At 37.8% G+C, this 18837-nt stretch overlaps 1 protein-coding gene across 1 annotated transcript in view; it reads right to left on the bottom strand.

The window, feature by feature from the left end:
• Positions 1-2740: 2740 nt before the first annotated feature.
• The window catches only part of LOC130860906 (glycerophosphodiester phosphodiesterase domain-containing protein 4-like), a 123798-nt gene continuing 107701 nt past the window's right edge, over positions 2741-18837 (bottom strand). Inside the window, exon 15 of the mRNA XM_057749444.1 lies at positions 2741-3270. Within this exon, the coding sequence (XP_057605427.1) occupies positions 2765-3270 (506 nt within the window). The 3' untranslated portion in view covers positions 2741-2764. The remainder of the gene's footprint in view (positions 3271-18837) is intronic.

Raw genomic sequence — 18837 nt, 5'->3', positions numbered from 1 at the left:
AGAATCTTAAAAACAGCAAGAGAAAACAACTTGCTATGTAAAAGGGAACCCCCATAAGGCAATCAGCAGATTTTTCATCAGAAACCTTAAAGGCCCAAAGGGAGTGGCAGAATATATTCAGAGTGCTGGGAGAAAAAAACTGCTGACAAAGAATACTCTACCCACCAGAGTAATCCTTCATTATTGAAGGAGAGTTAAAAAGAGTTTTCCAGACAAGCAAAAGCTAAAAGATGAAAGAGCTCAGCACCACTAGACTGGCCTCACAAGAGATGTTAAAGGGACTTCTTTAGGCTGAAGTAAAGGGGCACTAATTAGTAACAGGAAAATATATAAAAGTATAAATTTCACTAGTAAAGGTAAATGTATAGTTAAATCCAGAAATAATTTAATGTTGTAATGGTGATATGTTAATCACTTATATATCTAATGTTAAGGATAAAAGACAAAAGCTGTAAAAAACAACAATATTTTGTTAATGGATACACAAGAGGTAAATTGTGAAATCAAAAACATAGATCATTGGGGGGAGAGTAAAAATGTAGAGCTTTAGCATGTGTTCAAATTTAAGTAACAATCAACTTAAAATAGACTGTTATAAATATGTTTTATGTAAACTTCATGGTAACCACAAAGTAAAAACCTATACTAGGTACACAAAAGATAAAGAGATAATAATCTAATCATGCCACTACAGAAAATTGTCAAATCACAAAGACAAAGACAGAAGAAGAATGAAAAAAAGAATTACAAAACAGCCAGAAAACAACTAACAAAATGATAAAAGCCCATACCTATCAAAAATTGCTTTAAATGTAACTAGACTAAATTCTCTACTCAAAAGACATAGAGTAGGGCTTCCCTGGTTGTGCAGTGGTTGAGAATCTGCCTGCCAATGCAGGGGACACGGGTTCAAGCCCTGGTTTGGGAAGATCCCACATGCTGCAGAGCAAGTAAGCCCACTAAGCCTGTGAGTCACAACTACTGAGCCCACATGCTGCAACTACTGAAGCCCATGCGCCTAGAGCCCATGCTCCACAACAAGAGAAGCCACTGCAAATAAGAAGCCTGTACACTGCAATGAAGAGTAGCCCCTGCTCTCCACAACTACAGAAAGCCCACATGCAGCAACAAAGACCCAATGCAGCCAATAAATTTAAATTAATTAATTAATTAATTAAAACAAAACACTATCAACACTTATTGAAGAGTTATGGATGTATCAGTTATTTCACAATGTGAACTAATTCAATCATGTTACTTCCTCCTAAAACCCAATAACAATAAATTGAGGTTAAGATAAAATAGGAGGTTGGTTCAGGAAAACAGGGATGTAAGTAGCTTCAGCATCCCAAGTGCAAATGCCACATGGTTGGGGGGTGGGAAGGGGTAACTTAGGGCACCAAAAAAAAAAAAAGACATAGAGTGGCTGAATGAATAAAAAAACAAGATCCAACTATATGCTGCCTACAAGAGACTCACTTCAACTTTAAGGATATACAGAGTGAAGGGATGGAAAAAGATACTGCATGCAAAGGGAAACCGCAAGAAAGCTGAAAGAAAAAAATTCCATTGATGGTTGCACAGCACAACAATGTGAAGGTACTTAATGCCATTGAACCGTAACTTAAAAGTGGTAATAAAGATAAATTTTATGTTATGTATATTTTACCACAAGTTTTTTAAAAAACAAAAAAGATTGTTATTAAAGTTTTGTTTGACTAATGTTGTCTAGCCTACTTAATGTGCACTCTCTGTTCCTCTACTTTTCCAAATCCTACCCAATCTTCAAATTCCAGTTCCAATTTTTCCCAGGCTTCTTCCAATCCTAAAACATGTCACTTTTTTTTTCTGGATTCCAAGAACTATCACTGTCTGAATGAGTTCCTTTGGCAATTAATGATGTTCTGCCTGGTGATAGGTCTTAAACTTTCTTAATTTAAATAATTATTTAACTATTTATATGTATAAATAATTAGATTTATCTTGACCTAATTTTGATGTGATAATCTTGACTAGATTAAGTATACTAGATTAAATTTTATCTGAGGGAGAGGCAATATCTATTCTTGGTATCAGTCAAGAAGACAAGGTTCTAGAGCTTATGCCTAGATTTGATTAATAACATATTTTAAAATAGTCCAGTTTTATCCCATTGCACCACTTCTTTCACTTGGTATATCCCAGGCATTTCTTCAGATTCTCTAGGTTGATAAAGCTCTAGACACTTGCTGTGGCTCTGATTTGGCCTAGAATCATTGGGTAGGCATGGGATTATGCCCATTACCCCACTGGGGAATCAGCCAACAACTGTCATCCCCATTTCCTTCTGGATGACAGAATGTATGTGTGGGATGAGATCTTTGCCCCCGACTCATGCCCATGCCACCTCTCCTTCTCTGACTCTGGATGGCATCACTTTGGCACTCATCCCTAGTCTTTATCAGCCTGAGTGACCACAGAGGGGTCCAAAAAATACACCATTTACCTTCTGAGTTCCTGAGAGGTTGCCTTTATTTACATGCTGATGTTCACCACAGATGAGATAAAACCTGTAACACCCAGAGAACAACCAGCTCCACCTCCAAGACTATAACAACTATTTTTCCCTTGCCTGTCCTCTTGAGATACAGACTTTATAGAAAGACTAGCCCAGAATGGTTTTCCTGAGAGCTTCAATGGCTCTTCTGCACTCCTTTCTTGATCTCTCCACACCATCACCATGCTCAGGCACAGAGACAAAGAGGAAGAAGGGGGCAAGTTGTGGCTAATTCTTCTTTGAAGACAGCTCTAAGGAGGAGAAGGATGGGCTGGATGTGGTGGAAAACATAAAAGAGGATTCTTCAGAAGATTCAATACTGGGGAAATTTTCAGTTTTTTTTTCAGGATGAGGGATGTATATGGAGGAAATTGTTTCATTCGCCTCTACGGCAGACAATGAAGTTTGGAAGGGCGCCTCTCTGGTAGGCTCCCAGATGGGTGCTTGGGTGGGTTCAGAGGCCTTCATGGTGGACACCAGTTGTCTAATGTCATCCTTGCCAGGCATTGATGTCTTGATGGTTTTGCTGACTTGCTCTGGTTTGCTGGCTTTCTTCATGGGGACTACTGAAAAATGGCTAGAGTCTGGGTGTTTCCTTACACTCTTGGTTAAAGCTGGGTGGAGCGCTGCTTGAGTCCAAGGGATTTCCATAACTCGGGTGGGAGGATCTATGGATATATGTGAAGGTTCTTGATTCTCACCTTTTCCTGTTCGGACGTTTATACTCTGAGATTCTGCAGGATAGAAAAGACAAAAACACAGATTCCTCAAATGTCATTTCTCCAACTTTGCCGGTCATGTGGTAAAATTCTAGTCATTTTTAAAATGTCAGCTCCTCACTTACCCTCTCAAGTTTGTTTCTCCTAGTTCTCTCCCTACCCAGGTTTTGGGCAGACTTTCCTATGGTCCTCAATTCATCAAGGTGCTAGAGTTTAAGAAAGACACTTCTTAACTCACTTTTTAGTTCTAGTAGGTTTTTTGTTTGACTCCTTAGAATTTTTAACGTAAATAATCATAAATGCAAATCAAGAGTTTTATTTCTTCCTTTATGCCTATTATTTATCTTACTGAACTGGCTAGAATCTCCAGTACAAGGCCAAATAGAAGTGGTGAGAGCAGATATCCTTGTTTTATTACTCTTTAAAATAGAAGTATTGTTGATTTACAATGTTGTGTTAGTTTCTGGTGTACAGCAAAGTGATTCAATTATATATATTCTTTTCATATTCTTTTCCATAATGGTTTATCAAAGGATATTGAACATAATTCCCTGTGCTATACAGTAGGAACTTATTCTTTATTTTATACATAGTAGTTTGTATCTGCTAATCCCAAACTCCTAACGTATCTTTCCCTGCCCCTTCCCTTTTCCCTTTGGTAACCATAATTTTGTTTTCTATGTCTGTGAGTGTGTTTCTGTTTCACAAATAAGTTCATGTGTTTCATATTTTAGACTCCATATATAAGTGATATCATATGGTATTTGTCTTTCTCTTTCTTAGTATGATAATCTCTAGGTCCATCCATGTTGCTGCAAATGGCATTATTTCATTCTTTTTAATGGCTGAGTAGTACTTCATTGTATATTACATCTTTTTTTTTTTTTTAATTCTTTTGGGGGTACACCAGGTTCAATCATCTGTTTTTATACACATATCCCCATATTCCCTCCCTTCCTTGACTCCCCCCCCCCTCGAGTCCCCCCCACCCTCCCCGCCCCAGTCCTCTAAGGCATCTTCCATCCTCGAGTTGGACTCCCTTTGTTATACAACAACTTCCCACTGACTATTTTACAGTTGGTAGTATATATATGTCTGTGCTACCCTCTCGCTTCGTCTCAGTTTCCCCTTCACGCCCCGCCCCCTCCCATACCTCGAGTTCTCCAGTCCATTCTCTGTATCTGCATCCTTGTTCTTGTCACTGAGTTCATCAGTACCATTTTTAGATTCCGTATATGTGAGTTAGCATACAATATTTGTCCTTCTCTTTCTGACTTACTACACTCTGTATGACAGATTGTAGTTCTATCCACCTCATTACATATAGCTCCATCTCATCCCTTTTTATAGCTGAGTAATATTCCATTGTATATATATGCCACGTCTTCTGTATCCATTCATTTGTTGATGGGCATTTCGGTTGCTTCCATGTACTGGCTATTGTAAATAGTGCTGCAATAAACATTATGGTACAAGTTTCTTTTGGGATGATGGTTTTCTTTGGGTATATGCCCAGGAGTGGGATGACTAGATCATATGGTAGTTCTATTTGTAGTTTTTTAAGGAACTTCCAAATTGTTTTCCATAGTGGCTGTACCAACTTACAGTCCCACCAACAGTGCAGGAGAGTTCCCTTTTCTCCACACCCTCTCCAACATTTGTTGTTTCCAGATTTTGTGATGATGGCCATTCTGATGGGTGTGAGGTGATACCTCATTGTGTATATTACATCTTATATATATATATTACATGTTTATCCATTCATCTGTCAATGGACATTTAAGTTGCTTCCATGTCTTGGTTATTGTAAATAGTGCTGCTATAAACATTGGGGTGCATGTATCTTTTCAATTTAGAGTTTTGTCTGAATATATGCTCAGGGGTGGGATTGCTGAAACATATGGCAACTCTATTTTTAGTTTTTTGAGGAATCTCCATACTGTTTTTCCATTATGGCTGCATCAATTTACATTCCCACTAACCATGCAGGAGGGTTCCCTTTTCTCAACACCCTCTCCAGCATTTGTTATTTGTAGACTTTTTAATGATGCCCATTTTGACTGGTATGAGGTAGTACCTGATTGCAGTTTTGATTTGCATTTCTATAGTAATGTGATGTTGAACATCTTTTCATGTGCCTATTGGCCATCTGCATGTCTTCCTTGGAGAAATGTCTCTTTAGGTCTTCTGCCCATTTTTTCATTGGGTTTTTGTTGTTGTTGTTGTTGAGTTGTATGCACTGTTTGTATATTTTGAAAATTAAACCCTTGTCAGTTGTGTATTTTTCAAATATTTTCTCCTGGTCCATAGGCTGTCTTTTCGTTTTGTTTATGGTTTCCTTTGCTATGCAAAAGCTTATAAGTTTGATTAGGTCCCATTTATTTTTGCCTTTATTTCTTTGCCTTGGGAGACTAAACTAAGAAATATTGGTATGATTTATGTCAGAGAATGTTTTGCCTATGTTCTCTTCTAGGAGTTTTATGGTGTCATGTCTTACATTTAAGTCTTTAAGCCATTTTGAGTTTATTTTTGCATATGGTGTGAAGGTGTGTTCTAACTTCATTGACTTACATGTGGCTGTCCAGCTTTCCCAACACGAACTGCTGAAGAGACTATCTTTTCTCCCATTGTACATTGTTGCCTCCTTTGTCAAAGATTAACTGACTGTAGGTGTGTGGGTTTATTTCTGGGCTGTCCATTTTGTTCCACTGATCCATATGTCTGTTTTTATGCCAATACCATGCTGTTTTGATTACTGTAGCTTTGCAATACTGTCTGAGATCTAGGAGGGTTATGCCTCTGGCTTTGTTCCTTTTCCTCAGGATTGCTTTGCTGATTCTGGGTCTTTTATGGTTCCATATAAATTTTAGGATTATTTGTTCTAGGTCTGTGAAAAAGGTCATGGGTAATTTAATAGGGAACACATTAAATCTATAGACTGCTTTGGGTATAGTATGGCCATTTAAAAAATATTAATTCTTCCAATCCAAGTGCATGGAATATCTTCCCATTTTTTCAATCACCTTCAATTTCCTTTATCAATGTTCTATAGTTGTCAGCATATAAGCCTTTCACCTCCTTGTTCAGGTTTATTCCTAAGTTTTTGCGTGTTTTTTTTTTAATGCACTTTTAAAAGGATTTTTTTTTTTACTTTCCCTTTCTCATATTTCATTGTTAGTGTAAAGAAATGCAACAGATTACTGTATGTTAATCTTGTATCCTGCTACTTTGCTGAATTCATTTACCAGTTCTAGTAGTTTTTGTGTGGAGTCTTTAGGGTTTTCTATATATAGTATCATGTCATCTGCATATAATGACCATTTTGCCTCTTCTCTTCCAATTTGGAAACCTATTTTTCTTTTTCTTATCTGATTGCTGTGGCTAGGACTTCCAATACCATGTTGAGCAGATGTGGTGAGAGTGGGCATCCTTGTCTTGTTCTAGATTTTAGTGGGAAGGCTTTCAGCTTTTCACCACTGAGTATTGTGTTGGCTGTGGGTTTGTCATAAATGGCTTTTATTACGTTGAGAGATATTTCCTCTATACCCACTTTGATAAGAATTTTTTATCATGAATGGATGAATTTTGTCAAATGCTTTTTCTGTGTCTATTGTAATGATCTTGTGTTTTTTGACTTTTGTTGATGTATCACATTAGTTGATTTGCGTATGTTGAACTACCCTTGTGACCATGGGATGAATCCGACTTTGTCATTGTGTATCATCTTTTTTGTGTGTTGTTGGATTTCCTTTGCTAATATTTTCTTGAGAATTTTTGCATCAATGTTCATCAAAGATATTGGCTTGTAATTTTCTTTTTTGATAGTGTCTTTGTCTGGTTTTGGTGTCAGGGTGATGGTGGCTTCATAGAATGACTTTGGGAGTGTTCCCTTCTGAAAGAGTTTGAAAAAGTTCAGTATAAGTTTTTCTTTGCATGTTTGCCAGAATTCCCCAGTGAAGCCATCTGGTCCTGGACTTTTGTCTGCAGGGAGATTTTAAAATTACAGATTCTATTTCACTTCTAGTGATCAGTCTGTTCAAACTGTCTATTTCATGTTGATTCAGTTTTGGTTAGAAACTTGTCCATTTCTTCTAGATTGTCCAATTTGTTGGCATATAATTGTTCATAGTATTCTCTTACAGTTTTTTGTATTTCTGCTCTATTGGTTGTTATTACTCCTTTCATTTCTTATTTTGTTTATTTGGGGTCTCTCTCTTTCCTTCTTGGTGAGCCTGGCTAGAGGTATGTCAATTTTGTTACCCTTTCAACAAAACCAGCTCTTGGTTTTATTGATTTTTTTTTCTTTTTTTTTTAATCTCTATTTTATTTATTTCCTCTCTGATCTTTATTTTTTCCTTCCTTATGCTGACTTTAGGTTTTATTTGTTCTTTTTCTAATTCTTTTAGGTGGTAGGTTAGATTGTTTATTTGAGGTTTTTTCATGTTTTTTGAAGAAGGTCTGTATCGCTATAAATTTCCCTCTAAGAACTGCTTTTGCTGCAGCCCACAGATTTTGTATGGTTGTTTTCATTGTCATTTGCCTCGAGGTATTTTTAAATTTCTTCTTTGATTTCATTGTTGACCCCATTGTTTTTTAGTAGCATGTTGTTTAGTCTCTATATAATTGTTTTTTTCTTCTTTTTTCTGTGGTTGATTTCTATTTTTATGCCATTGTGGCCAGAAAAGATGCTTGAAATAATTTTTATCCTCCTAAATTTGTTAAGGATTGTTTTGTGCCCTAGTATGTGGTCAATCCCAGAGAATGTTCCATGTGCATTTGAAAAGAATGTGTATTCTGGTTTTCTTGGATGTAATGTCCTGAAAATATCAATTGTTTAACTTTTTGACTGTATCATATAAGATCTCTGTTGCCTTATTGATTTTCTGTCTGGAAGATCTCTCCACTGATGTGAGTGGGGTGTTAAAGTCTTCCACTATTATTCTCATCAATGTCTCCCTTTATGTCTGTTACTATTTGTTTTATGTATTTAGGTTCTCCTATATTAGATGTATATATATTAATAGTTTAATATCCTCTTAGTGTATTGATCCTTTTATTATTACAGTGTCCTTCCTAATCTTTCTTTATGGTCTTTGTTTTAAAGTCTATTTTGTCTAATATGAGTATGTCTACCCTCACTTTCTCGTCACTTCTGTTTGCATGAAATATCTTTTTCCATCTCCTTACTTTCAATCTATATGTGTCCTTCACCCTAAAGTAGGTCTCTGGTAAGCAACATGTTATATACTCTTGTTTTTTTTATCCAATCTGCCATTCTTTGTCTATTGACTAGAGCATTTAGTCCATTCACATTTAAGCTAATTATTGATAAATATGTACTTATTACCATTTAAAATCTTGTTTTCCAGTTGATTTTGTATTTCTTCTTTGTTCCTTTCTTTTTCTTTTGCTTTTCCTTTTGTGGTTTGGTGGTTTTCTTTTGTATTATGCTTATATTCTCTTTTTGGTTTTTATGAATCTACTGTTTACTTTTTATTTGTAGTTACACTGTTTTTCAAGTATGTTAACCTATTACTATATCTACTTGCTTTAGACTGGTAGTCACATAGACTGAAACATTGTTTTTAAAAAAGTACATTTTTCTACTCTCCTCCCCCACATTTAATGATTTTGATGTCTTTTACATCTTCATTATATCCTTGCGCTGTGCACTGTAGTTATCAGTTTCATAAAAATTTTTTTGATTTTTTTTAACTTGCATACTGGTTTAAATCATTTACTTTCCAATTGTGATTTTCTCTTTCCTATAGATTCTTGCAAAGACCTTTCAGTATTTATTTTAGGATAAGTTTAGTATTACTGCATTCTTTTAGTTTTTGCTTATCTTTTTTCAAATACATTTTTGATCCCCCTTTCTCTTTCTTCTCCTTTTGGGATCCCTATTACATGTAGATTGGCAACTTTTACATTATCCCATACATCTTATATATTGCTTTCATTTTCTTTTTCATTTGTCTTTTTGTCTGCTGTTTTGATTGGGTGATTTCCATTGTTCTATCTTCCAGATCACTTATTCATTCTTCTGCATTACTTAGTTTGCTATTTATTGCCTTTAGCTCAGCTTTTGTCTTGGCAAATGAGTTTTCTAATTTTAAATGGCTCCTCTTTATAATTTCTAGTTCCTTTTTACAATAATCTGCATTTCTATCAATAGGCCTTCTTAATTCCTTTAGTATTTTTATTACCTCCATTTTGAACTTGGGATCTGGTAAATTGGAGAGGTCTGTTTCATTGTTTGTTCCTTTAGGGGAATTCTCTTGATTGTTTAATTGAGAGTGGTTCCTCTGCTTCCTCATTTTACTCTTATTTCTCTGACTCTGAGTTTGGGAGAAACAGTTATCTACTATATGGTCTAAAGTAGCTGTTTTCATGTGGGAGTGTCCATTTGTTGCCTCCATGAGTCTAAGTTTTTGGTGTGAGATCTGTTTTCAGTACAGGTGCCTGCCTCATCTTTCCTCAGTGTTTGTTGGCTATTATCCCCTTAACAGAGGGTGTGATTATTGTTGTTGTGACCAGAGTCTGCAAGGGATGTTTAGTGGGGCCTCCTCTTTGCTCTTTGGTTGTCACAGCCATGTTGGGGGTAGGGTCTGCTCCCCAGTTGTTAGAGAAGACATCCCCATATCCATTTCTGAAATGCGGTGTGAGGTAGGTGGGGCTGGAGTACTCCTGCTGGGAGACAATCCACTGAGTATTCCTCCACAGGAGCTGTGTACAGTTAAGTCCACTACATACAAACCTTCAAGTTGTGAACTTTCAAAGATACAAACATGCATTCTCATGTCCAATCACATAAGTTAGTTCATGTATCTGGCATACATTGTAATGTGCATGCGTCCTCTACAAGTGGCTATGCTGTGTGTACTTTACTGTACAGTACTGTATAGAGTATAGTAGTATAGTATCTTTATTTCAAGTCCAGGATGTCCAGAAGCAAGTGTAAAAGCCACGGTGATATAGCTGGTACTGCTAAGAAGCGCGAAGCGATAATGATGGAAACAAAAATGAAAATAATTGAGAGAGCGGAGTGAGGCAAAAAGATGGTAGACATTGCTTGTTCTTATAACAAAAACCATTCGACCATCTGCTTGATTCTAAAGAACAAGGACAAGATCATGGAACACATGAAGTCTGCTGTGCTGATGATGTCGACAATAATATTGAAGAAGTGTGGAAAAGTGATGGAGGAGATGGAGAAACTTCTCAGTGTGTGGATGCAGGATCAGCATCAGCATCAAGTCCTGCTCAGCTTAATGCTGATTCAAGAGAAAGCTAAAAGTGTTTATGAAGACTTGAAGAAGAAACATGGTGAAGAATCAGAGGGTGCCAACAATGGTTGGTTTTAATGCCAGCCATAGCTGGTTTCAACAGTTCAAGGCTAAAGCCAACCTTCACAGTGTGAAAGTAAGTGGCAAGGCAGTAAGTGCAGATACGGTAGCTGCCCGGGAATTTCCTGAAATGTTTTGAGAAATTATTGACAAAGGTGCCTATTTACCTGAGCAGGTTTTTAATGTGGATAAGATTAGGACTGTACTGGAAGAGGCTACCAGACCAAAGTTACACTGTAAGATGAAAAGTTGGTGCCAGGCTATACAGCAGCAAAGGATAGGCTAACTCTGTTGTTTGGTACCAATACTTCTGGTGATATTAAGCTGAAGCCTCTCTTAGTTTCTCTCAGAGAACCCAAGAGCCCTTAAAACATAGCCAAGGGCTCTCTTCCTGTTGTGTGGAAGAGTAACCCCAAAGCCTGGGTTACTCAGGCCATTTTCCTGGACTGGTTTTTCTACCATTTTATCCCAGAGGTAGAAAAATATTGCTTGAAGAATGATTCTTTTGCTGCAGGACAATGCTCTGGGCCACCCCCATTCATGAACAACTTTGATCCCAAAGTAGTGCATCTGCCACTAACTACTGTCACTCATCCACCCTATGGCCCAGGGAGTTATAGTGACTTTCAAGAAATATTATTTACATCACGTTTTTCACCAGGCAGTAAAGACAAGTGACAAATCAGGAACAACCTTGTGACAATTTTGGAAGGACTATAACATCTACAAGGCCATAAAAAACATTGACTTTGCTTGGCATGAGGTTACAGCCATCACCATGAATGGGGTATGAAGAACCTTTGCCCACAGTTTGTTCACAATTTTCCTGGATTTGAGAAGGTGAATGAGGAGTCCAAAGAGGTCTTCAGCAACTTAGTATCCCTCAGCAAGAAGCTGGAGCTAGATTTGCAAGACTTCACTGGACTCCTTGCTGTACAACACGAGGAGCTTACTAACGAAGACTTGATGGAATTGGAGGCCCAGAGAAAGGACAAAGACAGATAAGAGGAGGAAGAAGTAACTGAAGAACCGAAGAGATTCATGATGCAGGAAATGGCAAAGGGGATTTTCTTTATTTGAGGAGGCACTTTTAGTTTCTGAGGCACAGGACTCAAACATAGAATGATATACAAAGGGTGTAGCAGCCGTTCAGAATGCAATCCAGTGCTACTGTGTCATCTATGACAAGAAAAAAGAGCTACTACCCAGACATTACTGGACCATTTTTTCAAGAGGGTAGATAGAATCGAATCCAGCAAGGAACTAGAACCTGTGCCATCAGTGTCAGGCATGAGTGAAATTGCAGTTTTCCCTCTGTCTCCTATTGTTGACAATCCTTCAGCTCTACCATCTCCCACCTCTTCTCCCTCCTCCAGTCAGTAATTCTTCTTGCCTGTTCACTAGATACCAGCCCCTATATGCCAGCTGTTGTACTACACTACTATACTTTTCAAGGTACTGTACTGTAAGATTAAAAATGTTTTCTTTATTTTTGTGTCTGTTTTTAATGTATTATTTGTGTGAAAAGTATTATAAACCTATTATAGTACAGTACTACATAGCCAGTTGTGTTAGTTGGGTTCCTAGGCTAACTTTGTTGGACTTACAAACAAATTGGACTTACAAACGCCCTCTCGGAATGTAACTCATTCATATGTAGGGAACTTACTATACTGGGAAGTGCACTCTCTGGTGTCACCTGTCACCCATTGTGTGGGCTCACAAAAGTGCACTGTTTTGGGCACTGCCCTCAGCCTGGCCTCAACCATGAGAATTCAGGCAATCAGCCTATGTGTCCCTCAGTCACTGTATTCACAATGCCTCTAGTGCAGATCCATTGGTGCAGAACCGCTGAGGTCAGGCACCAAAACTGCCATAGTCACACATTTGGACCTGCTGTGGGAGCTGTGGAGTCAGTTCTAACCCTGGCTCCACCTCAAAGTGCTTGCACAGCATAGCCTGCAGCCACTATCACCGGACCTGCCTCAGCCACAGGAATACCAGTAATCTGCTTGGATATCCCACACAAGCTGAGTTTACATAGCTAGCTGTAGTGCATAAGTCCATGGGTTGCACAACTGCTGCACACTCATATTTCAGACCCGCTTCTGAAGTCTCACAGCCCCTAGGGATTGGCTGGGATTTCAACCCCACTTCCACTTATGGGCAACCCACCAGTACTTGTGTGCTCCCAGAGCTCGTAGAGATGGAGCCACCCTTGCTGTGAGCATGCTGAGTGAAGCTGCTATGGCAGGGGCCTGTCCCTCCCTTTGAGTGTGCACATTAACAATGGAGGCTTCAGTGGCAGAGCCCTGCGCACTGTGAGCACACTGAGTATGAGGCTGCTGTGGCGGGGGGCCCATCCCTCCCTTTGGGCACGTATGTTAACAATGGTGGACCTGGGCTCCTTCCTGTGCACACCCCCAGTTGCGGCCTGGACCACACTCCAGCCCCATCAGGCTGTCTCCATGCATCCAACCCATCTTCTCTCTGGGTCTGTCCTCTGAATCCCAAGTTTTAGCACCCAGTCCCCACCCCCACACCAGCAGACACGTGTCTCGGGCTAGGTAGTGCAGGGAGGTGGCCAGAACCCTCTGCGCTGGTCTTTCTCTGTTCTGCCTGCTGCAAGCTGGCTGCTGCACCCTCCTCCGAGCCTCTGGAGCTCTCTTTCTGTCCTAGCTGATCTCCCCACCAGTGAGAGGGCTTCCCAGGATGAGAGAACCTTTCCTCTTTCACAGCTCCCTCCTAGGGTACAGGTCCCATCTGAATTCCATTTTTTTCCTTTCCTCCTACCCAGTTATGTGGTGATCTTTTTTGCAATTTTGGTTTTATGAGATATTCGGGCAGCATTCAGTAAGTGTTCTGTGAGAATTTTTCCACCTGTAGATGTTTTTTGATGTATTTGTGAGAGGAGATGAGCTCCACATCCTTCTATTCCACCATCTTGATCAGGCGCCCCTTGTTTTCTTTCTGATCTTAGAGGGAAAATATTCATTATTTCACCATTAAAATGATACTGACTGTAGGTTTTCTGTAAATATTTTCCACCAGTTGGAGGAAATTTCACTCTATTCCTAGTTTGCCCAGAGCTTTCATCTTGCACTGTTGGGATAAACCCCACTTGCTCATGATGTATTATCCTTTTTATATACTGATAGATTCAATTTGCTAATATTTTGTTCAGGATTTTTATGTCTAAGTTCATGAATGATATTGATCTGTATATTTAGTATCTGACATCTTTGTCAGGTTTATATGAGTATATTGCTGACCTCAAAGAATCAGCTGGGAAGTATTCCTTCCTCTTTCTTCTTAGTTGGTATGGGATTTGTATTCTTTCTCCCTTTCTTTCTTCCTCTCTTTTTCTTTCTTCTTCTCATTTCCTTCCTTCCTTCCTTCCTTCCTTCCTTCCTTTCTTTTTCTTCTTTCTTTCTTTCTTTCTTTTCTTTCTTTCTTTCTTTCTTTTTCTCTTTTTCTCTTTCTTTTTCTTTCTTTCTTTCCCTTTTCTTTTCTTCCCCCCTTCCTTCTTATTTCTTAAATATTTGATTAACCAGTAACTCTTTGGGCCTGGATTTTTCTTTATGGTGAAGTTTTTAATACACAAATATGAGTCCAATAGATAGTGGGCTGTTACAATTTTCTGTATCGTCTTCTCTAAATTCTAGTAAGTTTTGTATTTCAAAGAATTTCTCTACTTCAGGTTGTCAAATATAATGGCATAAAAATGTTTGTAATATTCCTTTTTATGTTTAGGATCTGGAGTGATATTTCCTCTTTCATCCATCATTTATCATACTGGCAATCAAACACACTCTCTCTCTCTCACTAAAAGTTTATCAATTTTATTAACCATTTCAAGAACCAATTTTTCATTTTCTCTGTTTATATCTTTTCTATTTCATTGATTCCTGATGTCTTTAGTGTTTCCTTCTTTTTACTTAGAGAAAAATTTATTTTCTTTTTCTAGATTCTTAAGGAAGAACCTTAGTACTAAACCAATCTTCCTTCTAATATTTAAAGTTAGAAATTTTCCTCTAAGTCCTGCTTTAGCTGTACCCCACAAATTTGGCTGTTGTATATGCATTATCCTTTAGTTTAAAATATTTTCCAACTTCTCTTGTGATTTAGTCACTGATCAATGGGATGTTAAGAAATATGTTAATTTCCAGCATCTAGAGTCTTATCTAGGTATCTCATTAATATTTGTTTCTAATTTAATTTTTTAAAATAAATTTATTTATTTATTTATTGGCTGTGTTGGGTCTTCATTGCTGCATGCAGGCTTTCTTCAGTTGCGGTGAGTGGGGGCTACTCTTTTTTGTGGTGTGCGGGCTCCTCACTGTCGTGGCTTCTCTTGTTGCACAGCATGGGCTCTAGGCACATGGGCTTCAGTAGTTGTGGCACATGGGCTCAATAGTTGTAGCTCATGGGCTCTAAAGTACAGGCTCAATAGTTGTGGCACACGGGCTTAGTTGTTTCGCAGCATGTGGGATCTTCCTGGAGCAGGGATCACACCTGTGTCCCCTGCATTGGCAGGCAGATTCTTAGCCACTGAGCCACCTAGGAAGCCCTCTAATTTAATTTTGCTGTGGTCACAGGACATAATCTGTAAGATTTTAGTCTTCTGAAATTCATCTATTGATGACACTTTTTACATCTTTTTATTTTATGCATTCCTTAACCAATTATTATAATTTTAGTCATTTTTACTACTTTTGTCTTTTAACCTCCATGCTTGCTTTATAAGTGATTGATCCCCTACCTTTATTATATATTTACATTTTCCAGTGAGATTTTAATTTGTGTATATTTTCTTATTATCAGTTAGTGCCATTTCTTTTCAGTTTAAAGAAGTCCCTTTAATATTTCATGCAGATCCAGTCTAGTGGAGATAAACTCCTTTAGCTTTTGCTTATATTAGAAACTTAATCTCTCCTTCAATTCTGAATGATAAACTTCCTGGGTAGAGAGTTCTTGATGGGAAGTTTTTCTTCCTTTCAGCACTTTGAATATGTCACACCACTCCTTTATTGCCTCAAGTTATTTTTCTCTGCCTGCTTTAAGGATTACCTCTTTACCCTTAACTTTTACCATTTTAATTGTAAGGTGTCTTATGTGTATCTCTTTGGGTTCATCTTATTTGGAGCTCTCTGGGCTTCCTGGACCCAGGTGTCTGTTTCCTTCCCCAGATTAGGAAATTTTTCAATCACTATTTCTTCAAATAATTTTTCTGACCCTTTCTCTCTCACACTTCTCCTTCTGAGACCCATATAATGCAAATGTTATTCTACATGATGTAGTCCCAAAGGTTCCATATGATATCTTTACTTTTTAAAATTCTTTCTTCATTTTGCTGCTCTGTCTGGGCAAGTTCCACCATTCTATCTTTTAGCTTGCTTATTCATTTTTCTACATCATCTATACTGCTGTTGAACCCCTCTAGTGTATTTTTTCAATTCAGTCATAGCTTCTGTTCGGTACTATCTTATATTTTCTCCCTCATTGTTAAAGTTCTATGTTCATCCTTTCCTCTCCTGAGTTTGATGAGCATATTTATGACCATTACATTAAAGTCTATCAGGTAGATTGTTTACCTCAGCTTCATTTAGTTGTTTTTCTGAGTGAGGTTTTTGTCTTGTTCATTTGATTGGCCCATATTCCTCTGTTTCCTATTTTGCCTAATTCTCTGTTTCTTTCTATTTTTAGGTAAATCAGCTGTCTCTCCCAGGCTGTTGTATGGATTATCATGTAGTCTATTTGGGGAAATATGCCATATACGCTTGAAAATATTGTATATTCTGCAGTTGTTGGGTAAAATGTTATATGTCAATTAGGTCAAGGGGGCTGAAAGTGTTGTTCAGGCTTCTATATTCTTTCTTGTTTTATTTTTTGTGTTTAATTGTTCTTTTAGGCACTGAGTGAAGAATGTTAAAATCTCCAACAATGATCTCTCTTTCAGCTATTGTCTAACATGTTTTGGAACTCTGTTATTAACTGAAAACAGAGTTATAACTATAATGCCTTCCTGATATACTGACCCTATTATCATTATGAAATCTTTGTTTCCAGTAATGTTCCATGTTTTGAAGTTTACTTTTTCAGAAAATATTTTTATGCTTACTGTTTGCATGGCATATCATTGTCCCATCCTTTCACTTTGTAATCTATTTGTAACTTTGTATTTGAAGTATTTCTTTTGTAGACAGCATATGATTGGGTCTTGCTTTTTTCTATCTAGTCTAACAATCTCTGCCTTAGATTTGAGTATTTGATCCATTTGTATTTAACATAATTAATAAAATGGTTGAATTAATGTTGACCATGTTTTAACTTGTCTTCTATTTGTTTTGTCTGTGATTTTGCTTCCTTTGTCCTTTTCGCTCTGAATCCATCTACTACAAAGAGGGATTCTCCTGCTGGCATTGAAGAAAAATCTGTCACATTGTGAGAGGGCCAGATGGCTAGGACTGGATATGGTTTCTAAACTCAAATCAAAACCAGTCAACAGTGATCATGAAAACAGGGACACTTCAGTCCTACAGTTTTAAGGAACTAAATTCTGCCAACAACCAATGATCCTAGAAGCAGACTCTATGTCTCAGATGAGATTGCTGCCCAGGCCAACACCTCAATGTTAGCCTGGTGAGACTCTATGCAGAGGACCCAACAAACCCATGCCTGGACCCCTGACCCACACAAACTGTGAGAGTATAAATTTGTGTTGTACTGAGCTTCTAAACTTCTGGTAATGTGTTCTATAGCAATAAAAAACTAATACACATGGTAGTAGAATCTATCCAAAATGAAGCACAGAAATTAAATAGGCTACAAATAAAAATGAACAGAGTTTCGGTAACATAGAATAAAATGAAACTGTCTAACATCTATGTAATTGGAATCCCAGAAAGAAGGTAGAGGCAAAAAAATTGAAAAATAAAGACTGAAAATTTATCCAATTTGATAAAAATTATACTGTGACTGATCTAAGGAGCTCAGAAAATGCCAAGCAGGATGGACACACACACACACACACACACACACACACACACACACTCATATACACACTCATATATAACAAGATAAACTATAATCAAATTACTGAAAACCAGTGATAAAAGAAACAATCTTAAAAAGCAGCCAGGGAAAAGGGACATATTACAAGTAGAGGAACAATGATTTAAAAAAAAAAAGATCTTTTTGGAAGACTTTTCATAAGAAACTATATGAGACAGAAGACAAAGGATCAACTTCTTTAAAGGGCTGAAAAATATATTCTAAGGCTAAAGAGGTGATGAAAGCCTTCTGGTAGCAGCAGCAGGTGCAGCAATACATGCCCATCTCAGAGGTGGTCAAGGTGCAAGATGTGACACTATGCTTGGTGTTCAAGGCTCTATTCTCCCCAACTTGAATGGATCTGGGCTGTGGTTTTGGATTCTTTCCCGTCTTCCTTGTTCCTTTCCTGATTCTAAACTTGTCCCCGCCCCTTCTAGGTGTCTCTTGGAGGTACTCAAACAGCCTATTAACACATTTATTTAAATCAGGCAAAATTGGTTTCTCTAAATGGGCAACTAAAAACTATTAAAAACAGGAAAAATTCTTAATTTCTTTCCTACTCACCTTATTTTCTTATCACCATTTCAAGATGGTTGGAAGTTGAGGTCAAGTTAACTGAGTACTTTTCTAAGGCATTATAGCCATGTCTTTTATCCCAATTTAAACAGTTCTTTGAGCTCTCCTTCAAAATTTCTCTCTCATTCATGCTTTCCTCAATATTTCCATACTCTTTTCACTTCTTCACTGGATTGCTGTTATGGGCTGAATTTTGTGCCCCACATTCATATGTTGAAGCCATAACCTCCAGTACCTCAAAATCTGACTATATATGGAAACTAGGCCTTTAAAGAGGTGATTAAAATGAGGCCATTGGGGTGAGCTCAGATCCAATCTGACTAGAGTGGAGAAAATTTGGACACACAGAGAGACACTGGGCGGGGTGGGTGGAGGTGTGTGCATAGAAGAAAGGCTATGTGAGGACACAGCAAGAAAGTGGCTGTCTGCAAGCCAAGGAGAGAGGCCTCAGAAGAAATCAAACCTGCTGACACATTGATCTTGTGCCTCTAGACTTCAGAACTGTGCAAAAATCAATTTCTGTTCTTTTAGCCAAACAGTCCACAGTATTTTGTTATGGCAGCCCTAGATTACTAATACAACTACTAAAATATCATAAGGGAGCTGG

The sequence above is a fragment of the Hippopotamus amphibius genome, chromosome 9 (assembly GCF_030028045.1).
Source record: "Hippopotamus amphibius kiboko isolate mHipAmp2 chromosome 9, mHipAmp2.hap2, whole genome shotgun sequence".
Classification (NCBI taxonomy): domain Eukaryota; kingdom Metazoa; phylum Chordata; class Mammalia; order Artiodactyla; family Hippopotamidae; genus Hippopotamus; species Hippopotamus amphibius.
This window is presented reverse-complemented; position numbering and strand designations above follow the sequence as displayed.